At 37.4% G+C, this 16214-nt stretch overlaps 2 protein-coding genes across 3 annotated transcripts in view; both read right to left on the reverse strand.

The window, feature by feature from the left end:
- Positions 1 to 87: 87 nt before the first annotated feature.
- fgf1a (fibroblast growth factor 1a) lies at positions 88 to 2004 on the reverse strand. 2 transcript variants are annotated; one of them, XM_058063542.2, is made up of 4 exons: positions 1738 to 2004; positions 1454 to 1557; positions 1263 to 1354; positions 88 to 1164 (listed from the first exon to the last, which is right to left on the reverse strand). In XM_058063542.2, coding segments are annotated over exons 1-4 (321 nt in total). In that variant the 5' UTR covers positions 1862 to 2004; the 3' UTR covers positions 88 to 1163. The 2 variants fall into 2 exon arrangements, with proteins under 2 accessions (XP_057919525.1, XP_057919524.2); XM_058063541.2 differs by having other exon boundaries at positions 88 to 1354.
- Positions 2005 to 5294: 3290 nt separating this feature from the next.
- Positions 5295 to 16214, reverse strand: part of nr3c1 (nuclear receptor subfamily 3, group C, member 1 (glucocorticoid receptor)) — a 32425-nt gene continuing 21505 nt past the window's right edge. Inside the window, exons 3-9 of the mRNA XM_058063105.2 lie at positions 16006 to 16166; positions 15780 to 15896; positions 15427 to 15708; positions 13776 to 13920; positions 13556 to 13686; positions 10718 to 10875; positions 5295 to 8961 (exon numbers count right to left, since the gene is read on the reverse strand). Coding sequence (XP_057919088.2) covers positions 8809 to 8961; positions 10718 to 10875; positions 13556 to 13686; positions 13776 to 13920; positions 15427 to 15708; positions 15780 to 15896; positions 16006 to 16166 — 1147 coding nt within the window. The 3' untranslated portion in view covers positions 5295 to 8808. The remainder of the gene's footprint in view (positions 8962 to 10717; positions 10876 to 13555; positions 13687 to 13775; positions 13921 to 15426; positions 15709 to 15779; positions 15897 to 16005; positions 16167 to 16214) is intronic.

The raw sequence follows: 16214 nt of genomic DNA on the forward strand, positions 1-16214 counted from the left end.
TCAAACAAGTGCATTCAATATAAGTAAATATATTTATTCATTCCATTCACATCTTAGTTGCCAAGATAAATCATACACAATGTGATGTTTTGGGTATTTTTGCGTATGTTTACTACGTTTGCAGCCAAGTGGTTAGTCTGTAGCTATATAAAGATGCTAAGTCTAAATATGTGAATGTTTAATATTAATAAATTAGTGAGTACATCATTAGTAAATATATTTGTTCATTCAATTCACACTTTATTTGACCAGTTATATAATAGACAAAGTGATGTTTTTGATATTTTCTTATGTCTACGTTGTGAGGTGTTAGCTAACTGGTTAGCCTTTCCTATGAGGAAATGCTAACCATTGTGAATATTAAATATCAAGCAGTAAGACTACCTGCATAGTAATTTATACTTATGGTTATCGTGTTAGAAATATGTGTTATTTAAATATATATACACAGTATAACCACTGTAAATTTACGCCATATTTTGAGCACAATATGGCACCTCTTGTGGTTAATACTAACAAAGATGCTAGCTTGACAACGTGGCAAACAGAACCGGAAGTAGGATGTTGTAGCCTGTATGAAAACAAAATTCGAAATGCTGCATATAAATGACGAATGAAAGGGATAAGTGAACTTTTAACGTCATTTTTACCTTCACTGGAAACGTGATACTTGATGTAAATGTACCCGAACACGCGATATGACCGACACAACACGGACACCATGTTTTGTCATGACCTCCATTTTGGACGATGAGATACACCCTTTCATTCATCATTTAAATGCATTTGAAATGGTTTCTTAGATGACAAAATATAAAAGCATTTTTTTGAATATATAAATATGATTTATACTATTCTTATGGGGTAAAATGAACCTTCTGGAACGAATTAATGACACTAGCCAATAGCTTGCAATTCACACAATGGTCGCGAGGTGTCAGCAAAGTCATCAGTGAACGACTTGTAGACAATTCAATAGAGATTACGTATACTGTTGGAATAATATATGCAATATAATCAAAACTATTATGAATTACTTATTAGATTGACATGACATTTTTGTCATATCTGTTTGGATACAATGAAAATAGAAGGCCACTTTCTCTGAAAAGGACTTGTTGGAAAGCCAGCATCCATCTGTGGTGGATCACTGCATGCTGGTGTCTGCAACCAAATGGCGGGGAAGGAAGAAGATGGCATTTTGTCCAATGTGAGTTCTGGGACCCAGTTTAGGTTTGCCGTTCTTCTTCAAGGCCACATACCATTTGTTCTCCTGATATTTGTGAGATTGGTACGTGTTGTAGTGGTTCTCCTCCAGTCTCTCCAGGAAGTAACACTCGTCGTTAGCGGTAGGCTGCAGGGAAGCAAACACCAAGTGTCATTAATGGCTTCTTAAACATCAGGAGATAACACGCATGCGCGTTGACTCACACGGGGCGGAAGATATACTCACTGATGCGTACAAGCGGCCCTCATCGCTCATGGCCAGAAATTGGCCCGTTTCTCGCCCTTGGATGACCACCACGCCTGGAGCTACAGCTCGGAGACTTAAAACAACTGGAATTAATACATAAAAATTAATAAAAAATTAATTAATTTAGCTAATAATGCTAACAGAAGTTAAAGTTATTATTCTTTCATTACCTGCTAATATTTTGTGTTTTTTCTTTAATGTTGGATGTCAGTGGCCGTGAGCACGGATGGTACGTGATTGCACCACGCCTGGATCTCACTTACCGTGAACGTCCGTATCGTCCCTCTCTCCCCACACTGTCCCGTCCGGGAGGATCTGGAGGTGATGCCCGCCATTCTTGCAGTACAGCCGCGTGTGCCCCCCCACTGACAGCTGTCCATCAGTCATCCTCCGGCGGCGCGTAGGCGGGGCTTAGCAGGCTGCCATTTTCTTGCTAAGTCAACCTCTTTTATGTGTGCCTGCAGGCGGGGGTCAGGTGCGTTTACGTACGTACCCACGTACGTGCGTGCTCGGGGGGTGGAGGAGGCGCGTCCCCGAGCTGGAAGAGGCCGGAAGTATGGAGGCCGAGCAGTGACATTTCCGACGTTGTTTTATGAGGTCTAATATGGTATCCTACAAACATTGTCACGTTTATTCAAGTCACGTGTCAAGTCACGTGTCTTATCTCTGTTATAATGGAGCAAAAAATGTGTTTTTATTAATTCATTTATTGTATGTGTCTGGTGCAGGAAACAATACACGATTAACAAAAAATAAAAATAAAAAATAGAAAAGAAAATTTATTATTTTTATTATTTATTATGCATGCAGTTTAAATTTATATCCATATTTGTACACGTTTCTTATTTTCTGACTGTTTTTGTGGCAACAAAATCTAAATTTTAAATCTAAAATTTTGACATTTTTTGCGATTATCTCAATTATTTACAATGTTATTTGATTTTTCCCCTCATTTTGCAGATTATATAAAAAACTAAATTAAAAATAGAATTTTAAAAATAGTACATGTATATGGAATAAATTATCTAAATTATTTACAATGTTTGATTTTTCCCCTCATTTTGCAGATTATATCAAAAACTAAATAAAAAATAGAATTTAAAAAATAGTAAATGTATATGGAATAAAATATCTCAATTATTTACAATGTCATTTGATTTTCCCCCTCATTTCGCAGATTATATCAAAAACTAAATTAAAAATAGAATTTAAAAAATAGTAAATGTATATGTAATTTAAAAAATGTTAATTACAGTGAATGTAAATATGTATAATATTAAATAAAATATATAATTGTGTAAAGAATAAACAATTCATTCCAATATCAAGCTGTTGTACAGCCATTATATATTTTTTCTTGCAGTTTAAATTTATATCCATATTTGTACACGTTTCTTATTTTCTGATTGTTTTTGTGGCAACAAAATCTAAATGTTGGGAAATACATTTTTTGTGATTATCTCCATTATTTACAATGTTATTTGATTTTCCCTCTCATTTCGCAGATTATATCAAAAACTAAATTAAAAATAGAATTTTTAAAATAGTAAATGCATATGGAATAAAAAAAGAATAAACAATGAATTCCAATATCAAGCTGTTGTACAGCCATTTTATATTTTATCTGATTTTTCCCCTCATTTCGCAAATTATATCAAAAACTAAATTTAAAATAGAATTTTAAAAATAGTAAATGCATATGGAATAAAAAAAGAATAAACAATTAATTCCAATATCAAGCTGTTGTACAGCCATTATATATTTTTTCTTCCGTATCAGCTCATTTTTAATCACAAAAACGCAATTAAACACAAGTAATCATGAATAAACAATATGTAAAAAATATATGTTAATTAAAATATATGCATGCCGTGGTATTTTTTCATTTTTTCTTATTTTATCTTATTTTAATGAAAAAACACAATTAAACATGAGAAATAATGAATATAAATACAAAGATATACAATTGTGTATACCATGATATACGATTCACAAAAAAAACCGTAATGAAATAAATAAATGATTATCGGATTCTTTCAAAGTAACATTTGCAATCAATGAGCAGAGTGCCAGGATGGAAAAAGCGCTTTTATTTGCTAACCGAGTGCTTGATTGAAGAGTGGCTTACATTGAATGGATGACGTTGTTTTCTTTGTCGTGTCCAAGTAAATCAGGTGTCATGGCAACAAACTACAGCGTGATCGAGATGGAAGACAGGTACCACAAAGAAAGGACACAGTACAAGTTGCGCTATAGAAGAAGAGCAAAGTAAATAAAGAATCTAAGGGGGGGGGGGGGAATAAAGTACACGGCATCGGATATATATGTACAGAAAAACAAAATGAAAACTCCATATCTCTCCTTGACCGGTCTAAATGTCATAACATAAGTTGTTTTATTTTTGAGCATTTTTTTTCTTTTTATACAAAATAGATTTCCAAACAATAGTTGGCTAGTGCAAATCTTTCCCAATCAAGCTGACTGATTACTTTCACAAACAGTTTGGTGTGAAAAAGACTTGACTTCTATTCACAGTATTAACATAAGTTCACCGACTTTTCAAAATCTTTTTTTTTTTTTTACAAGAAAAACAAAACAAAAACAAAGAAAAAGCAAAAAGGAGCTACTTGAGTGAGTCTGTGTGTTAAGTGCTTTGGTCACCATGTAGTCAAACATCAAATAGGCTTGTGTGTGTTCCTGAAAGTGTATGAATATAGCTTATATCTGACATGGTGGTGATCCTTTGTGGCGGCGTCTATATTGCATATTCTGTTGGAACAGGAAAATAATGTGTACAAGTATCTGTATATATTGTATATTTATACCCATATATATATATTTTTTATCTGTTTGATAAGAGCAGCAGCAAAGATTTGAGCAGACTGAATGCGAAAGTAACCCTTTACCCAACAAAGACGGCAACAAAAAGAGCAGTTTGCTGAAAGGAGGATGGGAAAAAAAGGAATAATTCAGACGTGAACCTGAGCCGGGATGAAATGGGAATTACTAAGTGAATGAAGTAAGCGTTTCGGTCTGATTCTCATCATAAAACAGACGACCTTTTTCATAAGTTCTCATAAATTTCAAGTTTCATAAATTCTCAAAATTGTCCAAGATTTCATTTTTTTGGCCCTAAATACTTGTAGTTGTTAGCAAACAAAGGAGTTATGATGCTAATTCTTTACCAATTAAGCGGCCATCTAACAACTGTTATAATATTATATAACAACAATAATAATATATATAATAATAAAATAATATATATATATTATATATATTATATATATAATACAAGTAATATACTTATAATACATATAATACAATATATATATATATACATATATACACATACATACATACATACATACACATATACATACATACATATATACACATATACATACATACATACATCTATACATATACATACATACATACATACATACATACATACATACATATACATACATACTTACATACATATATACACATACATATATATACATATATATATATATATATATATACATATATATACACATACATATATATATACACATATATATACACATACATATATATATATATATATATACATATATATACATATATATACACACACACATATATATATACACACATATATATATATATATATATATATACACATACATACATATATATATATACATATATATATACATATATATACACACACACATATATATATATATATATATATATATATATATATATATATATATACATACATATATATATCAACTAGTGATACCATATTTTCCAACAGTTGTTCATTGGTAAATAATTAGCATCATAACTCCTTATATATATATATATTAAAAAAAACAATTTCACTCTAAAAAAACAGGTGTGGTCTTTTGTTCGTATTGCAACACTATCATGATTCCAATGATCTTTCTTCACTGATTGGCTGAGAGAAATCACATGGCTCTACTGGTGAGTTTTAATGAATGGATAATCTACCACACATTTGTCTGATGATTTCAATAATTTGTTTACATTTGTTTGTTTTAAAAGAAACAAAAAATGAGTATTTTGTGCTTTCCACGCAAACAGGATGACAGGATTTTGCTTGGCGACGCTCATGACATCGTGCTACAAAATTTCGGACAAGGTGCCTGAAAGAGAGGCGGGGCGTGGTATGCAAATACAAACTGAATGCATACGACCCTATTTCCTAATATTAACACCCTAATAGACAGCATCAGCCAATGAACTGCTGGCTGAATGGTCCAATTGAACGAATAAAACGCCTCCGTGTGCCACCAGTAGATGTCAGTAGAGAGCACACATGGCAAGAGTTGAACCATACTAATTTGGGTTTCGGCTTTTTGAAATCTTTGTCACGCCACCACCACAATGTCATGATGACAGAATCAGCAACGGATCTTGGGGTGGAAAGGTTCTGGCTGCTCAGTACAATACGAGCAATACGATTAAGTCAATATAAAAACACTTGTTATAAAATGCCACTAGGTGTCAGTATTGCTTGTTAAGCATAAGAATGTTAAAAATGTCACTTGAATTTCCGCTATGTGACACCCTCCTGCACTCTGTGTGTACGCTAGCAGCCCCGCCTCCACCCGCTGACACAGTGGCTGTGTTCGAAACCGCATACTAACTACTACATACTTACAAGCCCATACTATCCACACTACATACTGCATACCCAACCCATCAGACAGTATGTTTACACTACAGCGTACTACATGATAACCCACAATGCATTGCGCTCCTACCCGAGCCACAAACGACTTTCGCTCTAAACTCTTTAAATACATCACTTTAAGATTTTTTTAAAAAATCAGGCGAAAAAATGGCCGTTTAGATCCCGAGTGTGCCATTTATTTGTCCAAATACCAAACGTTTAGAATTTCGTTCTGCAAAATTTAAGCTAGCCGAAGTTAGCAATGCACTTCCGGTTATTTTCTTACTTTTCTCATACAAAAAATAAACATAGTGATAAATCACTGCTTTTACTTTGAAAACAAGAAGCGAACCAACTCGCAATATATCCTGCTTGAAACCGCCGTTTGGGCTGATCTCGTCCCGGTGACGTCACGTTGCGTTGCATCCTGGGTAATTTGGATGTGAGTCGTAAGCTGACGATACATACTCAACATTTCTGGCCAATGCAGTACACATCCGGGAACTTCTAGCATTACTCAAAGAGTTAGTATGAGTAGTAGCTAAGTATGCGGTTTCGAACACGGACGAAGAGACTTGCCAAAAGGTCTGACTCCATTCATGCCGTTGTTTTATGGAACAAAGGCGCCAAGTTGTTGCGACCGATGCCCGGAATGAACTCTCTTCCTGTCTGCTTGGGGGCAAGAGACGTGGAAAAAGAAGATACAGAGGCACACGGCCATATACTGTATGATGATCAAGTTTGTTTCATGTGTGATTAATAATTAATTAATTAATTAGCCTCTTATCATCCCATGTCCGGTGCGTACTCAAGAAGTTGTTATACCCTTAGTATATCATATTCATCAAATTATATTGTCACATTCATTATATTTATTGTTACAAACAGAGCTGCAACTATTAATCGATGGTTAATCGATTCCCTAATTAATCGACAACGATTCTGGTGAAGGAGGGGGTTGTGTTTCCAACACATAAATGTACATACATATACAGTATATGTATATACAGTATATATATTGTGTACACACTCACAGAGTATATCAATTAATGGAGATCAATTTTGGTAATTATTTTAATTAATTAATTAATTAATTGTTTGTATTTTTTATTGAATATGTAAATGTACTCTGATTTTTTTTGTAGTTCCTCAGTCATCCATGAAAGTAAACCTATTATCTTTGTGTTTTAGCCAAAAACTAGACATTCACACATATCAACTTTGGCGGCCATTTTTGTATTTTTGTGTACAATTACTGTCAACATAAATATTGTTAACTGTTAACAATAACATTTTAACAGATTAATCTAGTGGCAGCCTGGTGTTTGTGCACTAATCTTCTATTTCTCAATAAAGAAATCAAAATTAAAAAAAATCAACTGACAAATAATCATTAGTTGCAGCCCTAGTTACAAATCTTAATAATGGGGGGGAAACTATTACAAACCCCTAACAGATGCCTGGCTCTTTCTGCAGTTGAGTGAGTCAATATCCTTGGCCACTTTATGAGGAAATACGGTATCCGTCTGTGATGCAAACTTTTTTTAAAAAACAGCAACCGGACGTGAGTAAAACACTTGCTGGATGAGATTGGGGACTCCGCAGGGATCCGTCCCACGTCACCACGGACGTGACTAAACACTACACTTCATCTAGGTGCGCAAATTTGCTACAAATACACGAAAATAGGATCTCTTTTCTGATTGGTCGACGCAAATCACATTCCATGAATCGATTCGTCAAAAATGGGACGAGGGGGCGGGGCTAAAGGGGGGTATCAATCGAGATCAGGTCGACTAAAATCTTGCAAGGTCGTGACTTTAAGTCTCGGTGCTTCTTCACAGTTAAAAGCCTTTAGAAGGGCACAAAGTGCTTCAATCGCACTTCAGTGTGCGGTTTTGGGGGGGTACGGGGGGGCCTCACAGGCATACACACACACACGCACACACGCACACACACATCAAGAGGTGAGGACAACACAGCTATTTAAAAAAAGGAAGCGTTGCAACTGCATGTGTCATGAAAGTACAATCAGGGTAAAATGGTGGCAACGGGCTGAGGAGAGGCACGCCCCCGGCAGGTAGGAAGCAATAACTGAGATATCTGACGCAAAAAAAATAAAAATAAAAAAGGCACATTTTTTCCCCCCGCTTCTATAATGGTAAACCTGGAAGAGGGTTTTTTTTTTGCGAATCGATCATCCTTTGAATGGCCAACAATCCTAGCAATTGTTTCATATCTCAAAGGATGAAAGCACAAAAGGAGTGTAAAATGGACGCCGTCGGCTCCTATGCTAACTCAAGAGCGGAGAAGATTATTCTGGAGTTGACTTTACTTCCAGGCGACTACAACCTGGAAAACGATCAACTGCGAAACATGTACAAAATACTATTAGAATCTGTGTAGTTCCAAATTCTAAATGTATAGATGTGTATGTGAAGGAAGTCACCTGAGACAACATGATGCTATTTCTCTCCATCCGCAAAGCAGTTCCTACTTCTTATCTTAAGAACCTCTTCTTTATCTCCAAACCCACGCTCCTCAAGTCCTTTCCACGTCACTCTGCGGGCTGAAATAGGTGGTGGTGAGGTGGGCGAGTGGCGAGGGAATTTAAGGCATCGTCCGTTTGTGGGGGGGGCGATAGTTATTTCTGGTGAAAGAGGAGCGCTTTGACACCCCCCGCTTTGACTTTGGGCAGCTGGTAGCTGATGATCTCCGCCAGCATCTCGGGGAACTCCACACTCAGTGATTTGTTCACAAAAGTGTAGAAGCAGAAGTTGAGAAGCCCGCCGACCATCTGCACACACAAACATCATCAGGTATTGATTCCTTATGGGACCCATAACATGCTAATGCAGGGTTGTCCAAAGTGTGGCCCCGGGGCCATTTGTTGAGTTTTTTTTTTTTGGCCTGTGTCACATCTAAAAGTGTAAAAAAAAATATTTAAAAAAATCAGCAGTAATCTTAAAAAAATCTTGAAAAACAAAACAACGTTGTCATTTTTGGTAATTAGGCGTCACATTCTAAAAGTGTAATTTTTTTTTTTAAATCAGCAGTAATTTTACAAGAATAAAGTAAAAATGATCAAATAAAAAATCTATCATGTAATAACAAAAAGTTGCAATTTTCCGAGCTAAACATCATAATGAGGAAAAAATCATTTTAGTAGTATAAATTTGAAATATTAAAGTAAACATTATTTTATTAAAAGCTGTGATATTATGAAAAACAAAACAAAGTCGTCATTTTGGCAATTAGGTGTCACATTCTAAAAGTGTAAAAAATTTTTTTTTTAAATCAGCAGTAATCTTACAAGAATAAAGTAAAAATGATCAAATAAAAAATCTGTCATCTAATTAGAAAAAGTTGCAATTTTCTGAGCTAAACATCATAATGAGGAAAATTTTCATTTTAGTAGCATAAATTTGAAATATTAAACATTATTTTATTAAAAGCTGTGATATTGTGAAAAACAAAACAAAGTTGTCATTTTTGGCAATTATGTGTCACATTCTAAAAGTGTAATTTTTTTTTTAATCAGCAGTAATCTTACAAGAATAAAGTAAAAATGATCAAATAAAAAATCTGTCATCTAATAAGAAAAAGTTTCAATTTTCTGAGCTAAACATAATGAGGAAAAATTTCATTTTAGTAGCATAAATTTGAAATATTAAAATAAACATTTTATTAAAAGCTGTGATATTATGAAAAACAAAACAAACTTGTCATTTTTGGCAATTAGGTGTCACATTCTAAAAGTATAATTTTTTTTTTAATCAGCAGTAATCTTACAAGAATAAAGTAAATATGATCAAATAAAAAATCTGCCATCTAATGAGAAAAAGTTGCAATTTTCTGAGCTAACCATCATAATGAGGAAAAATTTCATTTTAGTAGCATAAATTTGAAATATTAAAATAAATATTATTTTATTAAAAGCTGTGATATTATGAAAAACAAAGTTGTCATTTTTGGCAATTTGGTTTCAAAATATTATCACAATGAATTCATAATTCAGAGAAAGAAAACAAGAAGTTTAAATACTAAAAAAAATGCAGAAATAAATAAAATCTTAATTATGTCATTTATGGGCTGCACGGCAGGCGAGTGGTTAGAATGCAGGCCTCGCAGCTAGGAGACCCAAATTCAATTCCACCCTCGGCCCTCTCTATGTGGAGTTTGCAAAAACATGTCGTTAATTGGCGACTCCAAATTGTCCATAGGTATGAATGTGAGTGTGAATGGTTGTTTGTCTATATGTAGCCTGTGATTGGCTGGCCACAAGTCCAGGGTGTATCCCGCCTCTCGCCCGAAGACAACTGGGATAGGCTCCAGCACCCCCGCGACCCTCGTGAGGGTAAGCGGTAGAAAATGAATGAATTAATGTCTTAGCATATCTTCATGTGTTGGTTCAAATATGTCAGAGTGGCGTTACATAACAGCGCCACCGTGTGGTGTAGTCGATGGTGGTGCAGGTGTTTGTGAAACAAATAACATCCTTTCCAACCTACGTTAGTGGAGTCTACAGGCAATGAGAGTTCCTGCTTTCTAACCTCGTGCATGGAGTCCAGCAGCTTTGTGAGTTGGTAGAAACGCTGCCAGTTCTGGCTGGAATTCTCCTCTCGCTTCACTATCGCTTTCCCCAGCTCCTTGATGTAAGACATCCGGATCTCGTCGAAAGCCGCCTGACTCTTCAGGCCGTCCTTTGGCACTGCAGGAGAGAGAAAGACTCAAGGTCAACAAGTTGCAAACTTTAAACTAGGGATCAACCAATATGTTTTTTTTCGGGCCGATGCCGATACCGTTTTTTTTCCATCACCCTTAAGCCGATGACCGATTTTGCTTGGGCCGATATTTGAGACTGATACTGCTTGTGCTGCCTCAATTTACATGAAAAAATGACCACAATAACAAATACTACAGGTCTCAAGTTTAAACAAATATTTATTTAAATGTAAACACTGAACACTTTCTTAAACATACATCAACTTTAAAAGGAGTAAATATTCAACCATGTGCAACATTTTTGTCGTAGTTTAAGTTTTATCTCGCATCAATGATCGATGACTGCTCCTCCGCAGTGAGACGCCCCCCCGCCTCCATACACACAAACACATCACACTGACACAATTTAGTACAGTATCTCTCACATTTCTCTAATCATTAAAGTTCGTGTTGTGCACGCTAAAGACCTCTGATAGCAGACACGGCTGCTCCTATCCGCTCTGTATGTGTGCAAAGGTGTGAAAAAAAACAAAGGGGTTTTCATTTTTAATCTTCCTATAATTTGTGGTTGAAAGTAGGGCACTTTCGCTGCTCGGTGCTGTTGAACAGTGGCGCCACAGGGGGGCGCCGCGGCTTGGTTGTTGGGAAGGCCACACACAGCGATGAAGAAGAAATAAATAAACTGCTGTGTTGAGAGACGACCAACTGTTCCCGCTCTTTCATGTGTTTCAGGTTGGTGAAAAAGAAGTGTTTTTAAGTACACCACGATATGTAGTATAGTCATGTAGAGTGACTTTTGATGCCTCTGTACTGTATATTAGTTGTTTATGTGAGAAAATAAAGTCTGTGTATATACATGTGTATATTCGCTAATGCTAACAGGCCTAGCGGTGGCACGCATTTTAGGTGCAAGTGAAGTAGATAGACAAAAGAATGAGTGAAGGAACAAAATGGATGTATATTTCAATGTATATTTTTCATTATATATATATATAATCTTAATATGGCTATTTCCTGTCAATTAGCAGAGCATGCTTGAATGGCTCGATGGTTGTAGTTGCATAGCAGAAGAAATAAATAAACTGCTGTGTTGGAGAGACGACCAACTGTTCCCGCTCTTTCATGTGTTTTTTTCAGGTCGAGAACATTTGGCAGTGAGCAGTAAAATTATAACTGTGTATTTCCCTAAGTCTAGTTTAGGGAGGTAACATCATCAACCTCATCACCCCACCCCAGCGTTTGCTGAATGAAACTCCTCCAAACACCATGGGACTGAATTGCCAACGTTGCCATTAAAGCGGTGTTGGTAAGAGCTGTACATATTAGCCTCCAACTACATCAACAGCTCCCTAATTCCAACGGTAGGTACTTTTAAAGATGAAGCATTCAGCAGCATTCCTGGTTTTCACACCCACAAACTAAACGATATTTTCAAGCACGTATATCGCATGCACTTGAGGTTCATGTTTCCTATTTCAAAGCAAGTGGAACAATTTCAACTAAGTTTAACTGTTAGAGGATAATTAAAAGTTGAAAACGTACTCTTGTTGTGATTCACAAAGCTGCCCGGCGGATGCCTGTCTGTAAATCATGCGGCGGAAAAATACATCGGCAAAACCACACACGTATCGCTGATACCGATTCAAGTAAAGAACGCAAATATCGGCCCGATATATCGGCCGGCCAATGTATCGGTCAATCCTTACTTTAAACCAGGGGTCTCAAACACGCGGCCCCTCACCCTATCTCTGAGTTTATGATATAGCCACATTTTCCTCTTTCCGAATGACTTTTCCGTAAACAATGGTATGCATGGAAAGGTATATTCCAATCTCCTGTCTACATGCGGCGTTATAATCAAACAGAATAGTCAATGGGGCATGCGTAGTAAAACATCAACATCACGTGATACAGACTTCCCGGAGTTTTTCTTTCACTTGCTGGAATAACTCCGTATTGCCAGTTTTTCCTTCATTCAGTCTTGAAATTTAGTTTGGATCAAAAACAAACTTTCCACACCAGTCCAGTGCCGATTGCTCGTCTCCATTTTTAAAACTGAAGAACGTCTGGAGCTGCGTGTTAAAGGTTAAATAACTGTTAATAGTTATCCTCCCTATCCGTGTGGAAGTGGTAAGTTTTTGGCTATTTAAGTTTAAAGGAAATAACTTGAAGGCTACCGTTTGGTCGCTAGCTCTCTACTTTGCAAGTTAGCATGTGTCTCAAGACCCTGCAGTTGCGCAATATGTTGTAAATAAAAAGAGTATAAATGTGACTTTAGTCGTGTTTTGTCATGTCTACAGGGCTCTAATAATGCTTTGTTAATTTTAATCTGAAAAAAATAATTTGTCTACCCACCAGCTATATGTGGTTTCTTAAGTTTTTATTATTTGTCGTTTTATTATTATAATTATATTTATTTATTACTGATTGATTGATTTTCTTTATTCTTGATTTGTTTATTTATTTTTCATCTTATTTTGTGTAGAAAAATAAAAAGTAAGATATTTGAGAACAGTGGAATGTTTTTTTTGAAAACCTGATGCGGCCCAGTCTCACCCAGACCCGAGCTCCAGTGGCCCCCAAGTAAATTGAGTTTGAGACCCTGCTTTAAACTAATGTTCATATAAGAGGTGAAGTGTACATGGACACATAGTCACAAGTCTGACCTATGCTGAGCAGCAGCAGGACCTTCATACACAGATATTCGTCAAGGGAAACCTGCAGCCGGACAAACTCGCTGCTAATCCTCATCATCTGTGCACACTGGTCGGCCATGTATGGCAGCTTCATTCGCTCCCTTGAATTACAGAAGGAAAAAGTCAATACAGTAACCAACTGGACTTCATCTCAGCCTTCAATGGACCAATGATGCAGATGGAGACATACTCATTCATGATGAGGTCCGGGGCGAAAAAGAGGATGTCACCATTACATTGCTGGTAAGATCTCCATCCCAGGCTGAAAGAAGTGAGGAAGAGCCACGAGCACTGGAGCAGAGTCATCTGGTCGTCCAGGTGAAGGTTCCTGAAACCTGAGTGGGAGGCCATTGAGAAGAGGAGTGAGACAGCAGGCGACCACAAGAGGATGCTAAGTGGAGATGATTTGTTCTACAGAAAGACAAGTAGCTGGAGTGTTTCTCTAGCAATTATTAAAATAGGTAAAAAGAAGAGCCAACTGAGAGATAAAAGGGACACTAGAATCTCTTCCATTACCATTCAATTCCTCCGGGCCCAAAGCCAAGCCTACAGACTGCATCATTGTTAAGAAACAATTAACTTTGACCTTTGAAGAGTAATTTGCATCGACCAAATATACAAAAACACACCTCTATTCACTCTTTTATATTGTCTGTCGTACCATCAAACATAACTGGCAACACTCTCTCACACCGTGCTGCATGTTTGCCGTTGCTTCACTTCATCATACATTCATTCATTCATTTTCTACCGCTTTTTCCTCACGAGGGTCGTGGGAGTGCTGGAGCCTATCCCAGCTGTCCTCGGGCGAGAGGCTCCAGACTGGTCGTCAGCCAATCACACATATAGACAAACAACCATTCACACTCACATTCATACCTATGGACAATTTGGAGTCGCCAATTAACCTAGCATGTTTTTGGAATGTGGGAGGAAACCGGAGTACCTGGAGAAAACCCACACATGCACGGGGAGAACATGCAAACTCCTCATAGAGAGAGCCAAGGTTGGAATTGAATTTGGGTCTCCTAGCTGCGAGGCCTGCGTTCTAACCACTGCCGTGCAGCCCTTAAAATGACATAATTAAGATTTTATTCTCCATTTCTGCATTTTTTAGTATTTAAACTTCTTGTACATTTTTTTTCTCTGAATTATGATTTCATAATAATAATAATAATAATATTTTGATACATAATTGCCAAAAATGACAACTTGTTTTGTTTTTCACAATATCACAGCTTTTAATAAAATAATGTTTACTTTAATATTTCAAATTTATGCTACTAAAATGAAAATTTTCCTCATGATGTTTAGCTCGGAAAATTTCAACTTTTTCTCATTAGATGACAGATTTTTTTATTTGATCATTTTACTGTATTCTTGTAAGATTATTTTTTTTCACTCCCACTCACATTCATACCTATGGACAATTTGGAGTCCCAAATTAACCTAGCATGTTTTTGGAATGTGGGAGGAAACCGGAGTACCTGGAGAAAACCCACGCATGCACGGGGAGAACATGCAAACTCCACACAGAGATGGCCGAGGGTGGAAAACCCTGGTCTCCTAGCTGTGAGGCAACCACTGCTAACCACACGCTAACCACCCGCCCGCCGTGCCGCCCACTTCATGTGGAAAACCGGAAGTACTGAAAAAGTGTAGGGTATAGCAGAAGCAAAAGCATTGAAGATAGTTTTTGATTGATTTTTTTCCCAGTTTTTAATAAATGCATTTTGGGGTTTTTTTGAAAACCTGATGCGGCCTGGTTTCACCCAGAACCTAGCTCCGGTGGCCCCCAGGTAAATTGTGTTTGAGACCCCTGCCCTAGAATAAACCCCCACCTGGCAGAGCCTTGGCCCACTTGACGGCAGAGATGAGCTGTCGTCCGCCCAGCCTGTTCAGGGAGGTCAGGAAGCGGGCGAGAGTGTCAGGCAAGGTGCTATCGTAGCCTGCGTAGAGGATGTCGGGCTCGATAGCCTTCAAAAGAGACAGCATGGTGGGGGCCAGCTGAGGCATACACTTGGGCATAAGCGCACGGGCCTCGGCTGGCGGTGGGGGTAGCACCTCGGGCGGGTTCCTCGCATGGCCGCCTTTTGGGCGACTGAACTTCTTGGTTTTACGTGCTGTGGAAAAGAGAAACACTACAGTTGGAGAGTTGTGACGACATGACGTGAAGGTGAAATAACTGGTATACCTTCCAGATTCATGCCTGCCATCAGACATTTGCGGAAGCGGCAAGCTGGACAGTTCTTCCTCCTGATCTTGTCGATGATGCAATCGTTCCTCCCAGCACATAAGTAATTATGTTGCCCTGAGATGTACAGCAGAAGATTCATGTTAACAGAACACCATCAAGTAGCTATACTAGGGGTGGGGTGGGGGGGGGGGGGGGGGTAGCAAAATGTCTGATAGCTTTGTACCTTCCACTGCTCTTTTGAAGAACACCTTGCAACTGCCACAAGTGAGCACACCATAGTGGCAACCGGAAGCCTCGTCGGAGCACACTAAGCAGATTTTGTGAGTCACACTCTTCCCCTGGGTCGACGACGGTGCCGTGACCCCTTCCTGTCGGGAAGTTGAGCTAATGGGAGAAGATGGAATCAAGTGTTAAGAGAGTGGAGGGACATCA

This window comes from Doryrhamphus excisus, linkage group LG22, assembly GCF_037039965.1.
Source record: "Doryrhamphus excisus strain RoL-2023G ecotype Guam linkage group LG22, RoL_Dexc_Guam_v1.1, whole genome shotgun sequence".
NCBI classification, from domain to species: Eukaryota; Metazoa; Chordata; class Actinopteri; order Syngnathiformes; family Syngnathidae; genus Doryrhamphus; species Doryrhamphus excisus.

Bases quoted from the DNA above. Each gene is read 5' to 3' on its own strand.
- fgf1a (XM_058063541.2), bottom strand. From the start codon at position 1,861: ATGACTGATGGACAGCTGTCAGTGGGGGGGCACACGCGGCTGTACTGC. The intron at 1,558-1,737 runs GTAAGTGAGATC...TATTAATTCCAG, and splicing joins GGACGATACGGACGTTCACG to TTGTTTTAAGTCTCCGAGCT. The intron at 1,355-1,453 runs GTGAGTATATCT...GCTTCCCTGCAG, and splicing joins AGGGCCGCTTGTACGCATCA to CCTACCGCTAACGACGAGTG.